We start from the raw sequence: 8,330 nt of genomic DNA on the forward strand, positions 1-8,330 counted from the left end.
TTGTAGACATTAAATTATATAAAATAGGATTTATAGCTGAATGAACGTAAGACATCGTTCGACAAAAATACAAAATGTTAAAATATTTTTCGATTCCTAAATTTTTAATTGTTTGTGCCGATGCTGATATATACCAGGGTAGAAAAACTCTAAATGGCATCAAACAAAGAAAAAATGATAGGACAACGGTTCCTAACATGAGTATGAGTTGACTTCTTGCTCTGTGTGAAAATGTTTCGCTCCCCTGAATAATAAAACAACAAAAAAAAACATACAAAATCTCGTGTAAACAGAAAGAAACATAAAAAAAAAAGAAAAATTACTTTCAATCCTGGATCCGCCATTAAATGTACGGCTATTATTGAATAAAGTACAACGAGTACAATGAGTGGAACCCAGAAGAAAACGGAAATGCTCATGTAGAAAAAAAGTTCTTTCCATAAAGTGTCGGCTGGTGTTAAACAAGCAGGTACCCATGATCCATCGTTGTATTGTGCTAATTCATATTGTGAGATGAACAACATTGGACTGGAAAAACCACATCCGTATTATTCTACTCCAGACATTATTTACAGTCAACAACATTTTCAATAAAACATCGAGAACATCCATTTACAATAACAAACAATCAAACAAACAAACAAACAAACAAACATATGATTTTATTTAAGATTAAAAAGCAACAAAGCAAAAAAAAAAATCAAACCGATGTAATCAATACAAACACAATAACAATTTCATAATAATAATAATAATAATAATAATAAACACTCATAATGATAATTTATCAGAAATGCAACTTTTATAAAAAATTTTTGATTTCCGCTTCCGGTTTAAAACCTTTTTTTTTTTACAATAAATTACAATAATATTTATAAATGTCAATTTGTTTTAAAACATAATAATAATAGTAATAATAATAATAATAAATTACGTAATTATTATCATTATAATTTAAACATTTTAATTTCCTTGTTGTTTTTTTTTTTTTTATTTAATTAAATATTAAACAACATTATTAATTTTTTCAATCGATCATGTTATAAACTTAAAAACAAACATGTTTACATAAAAAAAAACATAAAATTGTTGTGATTGGTAACACAAACACAAAAAAAAACTGAAACATAATTTAATAATAATAAAAAACTAAGACAGGGTTATTTAATTAATGTATTATATCTTACCTTTATACGTAATCATACAAATTTTTTTATTAAAAACGAGAGGAAAAGAGAGAAAAATCATCACAAAATGCAATTTTTGATAACGATAGTGATAATGACGTGGTTTTAGTTAATAATAATAATAATGATAATAAAACACGTCGTAGTGATAACGGTCGAAATGTAAAAAAAAGTTTAAATCCGAGGGAAAACACATCGAAAAAAAAAAAATTTATTCGAAATGATTATCGAATCGGTTTTTCCTTAAACCCCTCACTTCCCCCTCCCTCCCTTCCTTCACTTCATCTCCCTACGCGACCCCCCCGACCCCACACGCATCCTCCCCTCCCGTCCGACATTTCCGTTATGTGAATTTTTACGCATGATTACGCATATTACGTGATTTGATATAAATTAAAATTCTACGTACTAAATTTTAATTAATCGTGATAATGATAATGATGATGATTTTATTTATTTAAGGGAGGAAGGGGGCGGGGGGGGTAATAATTTTAAAATGTTTTTAACGATTTATTTCTCCTTGGGTTAACCGACATAATTTTTTCTTTCTTTTCTTTTCTTTATATATTCAAACAACTCAAATTCAAATTATAATTTAAATTTTAATTAGGATGTAACGACGACATTTGACGATGATAATAATGATAATAATAATAATAATAATAATAATAATATAATTTATTGGAATTATGTTTCAGCGAGTTAGTGTTACCAAAAAAAAAAAAAAAAATTTAATAAAAAGAAGCAAATTTGCATTTGATATCCAATCACCGCAGTTATTTATTAATCATTATTATTATTATTATTATTATTATTATTACTATTATTACTATCATTATCATTATCATTATTATAATTGATATACCTAGTTAGTAAACCGGCGAGCAACCATGCGCAAAGACAAATAAAAAACGCTCGCGTTTTCGTGCATATGTATCCGGCTTTTAATGGTTCGCATATGGCATAATATCTTTCGAAACTTATGGCGAGTATGGTGAGTACCGAAGCGTGAGTTACCATCATTTCAATAAAAGGTACCGCCTTACCTGAAAAATTAATAATAATAATAATGATAAAATGGCGCAAATATAAAAATAACGAACGACAAACGTGGGGAAAAAAAATCCCATCAGAAAATTTTCTTTCTTTTAAAGGTTTAACGAAAGAAAATTTTTTACTACCAACATAAGAAAAAAAAAGGGGAGGGAAACCGGAAATAATCAATCATTTTTTCGAGAGTGTCAAAAAAAAATTTTGTTTACAACCTTAAAAAACATATTAACAAACGCGCACGCACGCACACACGCACATTTTTTGTCAAAAAAACTTTTTAAAAATGTCGTCCTTTTTTTTATTTAAAGGGATAAATAAAAATTTTCCTGGAGAAAAAAAAGGTTTTCAATAAAAGATTCAAAAAAAAAGTGAAAATTTTTTATTTGATTTGACTTTTTACGTTTGAAAATATAACCGGAAAAGGAAAGAAAAAAAGGTTTTTCACCTCAAAAGTGTCAAAAAAAAAAAAAAAAAAATTCGATAAAATGATGACATCAAAAACAACAACAACAACAACAACCAACCTCAACAACTTTTACGTTGTGAGTAAAAAAAAAAACATTTAAATTTTATTTTAAAAAATTTATAAATTAAAACGATGAAACCGTTGGGAGAAAGAGAGAGAAAAGGAAAAAGTTTTCCCGCCATTTTTTTTTTTTATCCTTTGAAAAAATTCTCGTAAATTGTTTAACAAAACGACTGGAACAATTAGCGAACTGGAAAATGAAAAAAAAAAAAAAAGTTTGTAATGACTCTGCCCCAACAGATTTAAAAAAAAAAAAAAACTTTTTTTTTAACTTCCTGTGATTTTCCCCTCCCCCACTTCCTCCCCCTCTCTCGTCATCCTCTTCCCCCTCCCTCCCTCCCCTCTTTACCTCCTCCTTTTATGAAAAAAAAAAATTTACTGTAAACTCAGCATTAATTTTCCTGTTACGTGAAAAATGACAGATACTTTTCTGTTATGACGTCATTTTTAACGGTTTTTTTTATTTTGGTCTTTAATTTGTTTTCTTAAGTAAAGATTTTTGGGATAAATAAATAAATAAAACCAAATTTATTATATCCCCCCAAAAAAAAAAATCTAAAGAAAATTTAATTTTAAATTTCCCGTTTTTCTTTCTAGAGTTTTCCGTTTTATTTCTACAAAAAAAAAAAAAAAATTGAAATTAATTAAATTTAAAAAGTCGTTACACGAATGTCAGGCACACATCACGCGAAATTCTTTCGTGTTAAAAAAAAAATGTCAAAATTAATTTTTTACAGGTACGACGATTTCTCAAATCCGTATAAAAAAAAAAATTTCACGGAAACGGAAATGATGATGATAATAATAATAAATATATGTTTTGTTTATAATTTAAATTTTTCTCCGAGTATTTTATCGGGGAAAAGTTTTCGTTTCCAATTATGAATATAAATCGCGATAGTAATTAGATATTTTACGTTTAATTACCTCTTAATTACTCGTAATTTACGTCATTTCATTACGTAATAATAATATTAATAAAATAAATAAAATTTCTTCTGCTTTTATTCGATTAAAAAAAAAATCGTTTAACGCGTCATATTCAAGCCGTGGAAAAAATAAATTTTTTTTTATCAATAAACTTCCTTAAACCGTTCATGCTAGGGCTCCGGCTAAGGGCCTCGAGTCGGGCCCTTACTCGGGGCCTTACTCGAGGTCCTCGTTCCTACCCCCCACCCCCCCAAAAAATAAATAAAAATTCGGTTTCGGTCGATAAAACTTTATAGAATTTAATTTCCTTTTTTTTTTTTTTTTTGTTTGTTCGGGTTAAACGATCAAAAATATTGTTTCCTTTTTTTATTATTTCCTTTGTTTTTGGTCAAAGGATATTATTATTATTATTATGATGTAAATAAATATCAAAAGTATAAAGTTTTTCCTTTGTTATAAAAAAAAAAATTGTCTTTTTCTCAGTATTTATTTTTATAAATAAAAAAAAGTTTCTTTTTTTTATTGTTTATTATAAATATTATTAAAAATGTTAAATTTATTACGTCATTTCCGGTTCTCTTTTTCTTTTTCTTCGTCTTTTCCTCTTTTTCCTTTGTTTATTATTTTTATTATAAATTTCGTATCGTAATTAAGAAAAGAGAGAGAGAGAGAGAAAAAAAAAAGTTGATATCGAGAATTATTATATTAATTAATTTTTAAATGCGAATTAATTATTTAAAAAAAAAAACAAAATGGCGATTGTCAATATAATGATAATAAACGACCTTTTTTCCTTTCCTTTTTTTCCTTTTCTTACTTCCTTTTTACCATCAATTTATTTTTATTTTTATTTTTAATTAATTAACGTAATTTTTACGTAATCGTTTATTAATTTTTTCTTTCTCTCTCTCCCTCTCTTCCCTTTTTTTCAATAAAAATTTTCATATATTTTTTTTTTAATACTTTCCGGGTGACGTATAATAATAATGATAATGATGATAATGATAATAAATTTATTACGTGATAACTTGTAAGTTTTTTAGATTTAAAAAAAAAGAAAATTCACAGTCACATCCTTTTTAATAATATTCTCGTTTCGTATTCTTTCTTTCTTTTTTTTTTGTTTTCTCTCCAGTTTATTTTTTTTCCCTTCTCTTTCTCCAGTATTATTCGTCATTTATTTGCTAAATTGTCATTCATCTTCTCAACTTTCATTTTTCTATCTATCTCTCTCTCTCTCTCTCTTCCATTTCATTTTCTTCGATAAATCGATGAACTTTTTTTTTTTTACCATCGTTATTCCTCCTCAACTTGTGTCGTCCTTATACGACGTTTTTTTTTTTTTATATTTTTTTCTCTATCGAAAGAATCAAATTTCTACGTCGTAAAATTTGACACAAAATTATTATTATTATTATTATTTAGAGAGAGAGAGAGAGAGAAGCATTTGGATAATCGAACGAGAAGGAAAAGGAAAAAAAAATTTTTTTTTTTATTTTATTAATATTATTCATTACGACGTTTACGTCGTTTTAAATTTTATTATTATTATTATTATTAACACGATAAGATTAAGTAGAGGAAAAGAGAGAGAGAGAAAGAGAGAGAGAAAGAAAAAGTTGGAAAAACAAAAAAAAAAAAAAATAGAAAAAAATAAAATGAAGGGAAACAAATCAAAAACTAAAAATTCCAATCACAAAAAAAAACCCGAAATTACTTTTCTTTTTTTTTTTCTACGATTCTATTCTATTTTTTCTCCGTTTGTTTGTTTGTTTGTTTCCTTGTTTGTTTTTTGATCAATTTAATTTTATCTGGTCTGTATTGTTTTTTTTTTTTTTTTATACGTTTGAACCCTTTTTTGTGTATATGTTATTCTATTTTTATAAATAATTTTAATTTTTTTCATTACAAAAAAAAAGCAAACAACAAACACGTGACGTAAAAAACGTTTTTTTTTGTTGTTACCTTTGTCGTTTATTAGTTACGATTATTTTAATTTCAGGTTGTTTTATCTATCGTGAATTTTTTTTTTTTATAATAAAAACTTTTGAAATTTTACTTCTTATAAAAACTATCAAAACTTTCATGAGGGTCTTTTTGTTTTTTTTGTATGAGGTGGCGGTGAAAATGGCGGTAAAATGGCGGTTATAAAGGGAGTTTAAATAAAAAAAAACTTATCGTTCATGCACACCCGATAAATTTATTTTCTTTATCACCTTCGACCTTTCCCTTCGTCTTAACCTTATTTTTCTTCATCCTTATGGGAAAAATAAAACAAAAAAAAAAAAAAATTTTCTCCATTTTCCAGCCAGGTAAAATTTTAAACAAACAAACAAGCAAACAAACGACAACCATTTTGTTTTTTTCCTGTCGGACAAAAAAAGATAATAAATTATAGGTTTGTGTGTTTTTGTAACATTCAAACACCTGTGACAAAATTATTAATTAGACGATAATAATAATAATTTTCATTTGGTTTATTCGATCGATTTAATTAATTATCCAATCAGTAAATCCAATTTGGATTATCATCATTATTATTATTATTATTAACTTTTTTTATTTTTCCTCAAGGTAAACAAAAAAAAAAAAAATTAATAAAAAAGAAAATTAATTTTCTAAACAAAAGTTTTTAATTACAAATTAAAAAACTTTTAAAAAAATCCTTCTTTGAAATTTAATAAGTTTGTTGGTTGTTGTTGTTGTTGTTTGTATCGTATCATAAGTGTCCCATATAACTAAATAATTTTCTTTTAGGTAAATAATAGTAATAATATTACCGAAATTTTTCTAAAGTTGGCAATCGTGTATAATAAAAAATTTTGAATAAACAAACAACCCACGAATTTTTACAAAAAAAAAAACAAAAAAAAAACGCGCGCCTACGTAATTTAATAATTTAAGTCGGGTCAGGGTTTTTTCTTTATTTTTTTTAGGGGAAAAATAATTTTACGGGTTTTTATTATTATTATTATTATTATTTAAATAAATAAATAAATTGTGATAAGAAAACATTGATAACGTTTATTTAATGTTTATTAAATAAAAATCTCTCTCTCTCTTTCTCTCTCTCTCCTTCTCTCTCTCTCTCGAAAGACGTGTCTTAAAAAGGAAAATTTTTTTTTTTTTTTACCGTTTGGAAAGAAAATTTCGTTACCAACATATAACATTAAAAATATCCATAGAGTAAATAAAACGAAGAGAAAAAACGAGTAAGAAATTGAGCTTTGTGGAGCTTTTACTTTTTTTTTTCTTTTACTACTAGTCCCCCACCCCCCTTCCTCCCTCCCTCCCGTTGTTTTTTTGTCATTGGGGTTTCCGATATCCAACCGAGTACTTATCTTCTATTGGGAAACATTTCCGGCGACATTATTATTATTATTATTACGTAGTAGTTTTCTTTTTTTTACTTACGGCTAAAAAATTTTCACCATTGCATAACCGTTCCCGCATGACGCCATATTGACTTTTCTTTCTTTTTATCGGAAAATTAAATTTTTTCTTTTCTTTTCTTTTTTTCTTTAAGTATTTTCTATGGTGGATACGGATTTGGGATTTTAAAACGAAAATGAAAATCCCCATACAAAAATGAAAAATTTTTTTTTTGTTTATTTACTCTACGTAATTTTTTTCGTTTATTTACTCTATGAAATTTTTCTTTTTTTAATTGTTCTTATTTAAGTCTTCGAATTTAATTTAATTTAATTTTTTATTAATAATGATAATAATATTTTAAGGATGAATTAAAATGAACTCTTTTCTCAAAAAAATTTTCTTTTTTTTCCTACATTTTCCTTCACTATCTCTCTCTCTCTCTCTCTCTCTCTCTCTCTTTTCCTTTTTCTTTCTTTTTGATACCATTTATCATAGTTTTAATTAATGAATTATTCATTTTATTTTTTTGTAATTAAAATTTGACAAAACCACGAATTTTAATTAAATGCCCGCCCTAAATATCATCGACAATCAACTGCTACGTTTTTTTCCTTTTTTTCCATTTTTTTTCCTTTTTTAAATGATAACAATAATAATAATAATTAAAAAATTAACGTTTTATGGTTTTTAAAAAACATATCTAAAGAAAAATGTATTTTATTTTATTTTAATCAAATAATTTATGTTATAATGTGAGTGACAAATAAATTAGAATTTCTTTTTTTTTTTAACGTGGCAGCAGAATTAAAGTTCTGCCGCATGCATTTTGGTAAAAAAAAAAAAAAATACGACTCTCTTGAGGATTTTCTAGAAACGTGATCAGATTTCATTTAATAAAAAGGTAAATTTTTTTTTCTCACATTTATTTTAAAAAAAAAAAAATTTTCTTTTTCTTATTACGTCATCGATAACGATTAAATTTTACGCGGGAAAATTTATTAATTCAAAAAAAAAATTAAAAAAATTTTTTCCAAAATATTATTGTTCTACGACGTAACAAAACATTTTTCATTTATTTAAAATAAATTTTCACGTATTATTTTTATTATATACGTTTATATATTATTATTATTATTATTATTATTATTTGAAAAGAAACAAACAAAAGGCAAACGGGAAAATAAAAAAAAAATTTTTTTCTTTTTTTTTTTTTTCATTTAAATAAATTTTATTACTTCCTTCCCCCCGCCCCCCTTCCT

General features: G+C 25.4%; 1 protein-coding gene across 1 annotated transcript in view; it reads right to left on the reverse strand.

The window, feature by feature from the left end:
• The window catches only part of Phum_PHUM456700 (class A rhodopsin-like G-protein coupled receptor GPRnpr, putative), a gene marked incomplete at both ends in the record, with an annotated part of 12,329 nt that overhangs the window by 3,225 nt on the left and 774 nt on the right, over positions 1-8,330 (reverse strand). The window contains 6 exon segments of the mRNA XM_002429887.1: positions 47-123; positions 135-147; positions 324-528; positions 2,053-2,228; positions 2,294-2,332; positions 4,763-4,786. Coding sequence (XP_002429932.1) covers positions 47-123; positions 135-147; positions 324-528; positions 2,053-2,228; positions 2,294-2,332; positions 4,763-4,786 — 534 coding nt within the window.

The sequence above is a fragment of the Pediculus humanus genome, genomic scaffold, assembly GCF_000006295.1.
Source record: "Pediculus humanus corporis 1103172108232 genomic scaffold, whole genome shotgun sequence".
NCBI classification, from domain to species: Eukaryota; Metazoa; Arthropoda; class Insecta; order Psocodea; family Pediculidae; genus Pediculus; species Pediculus humanus.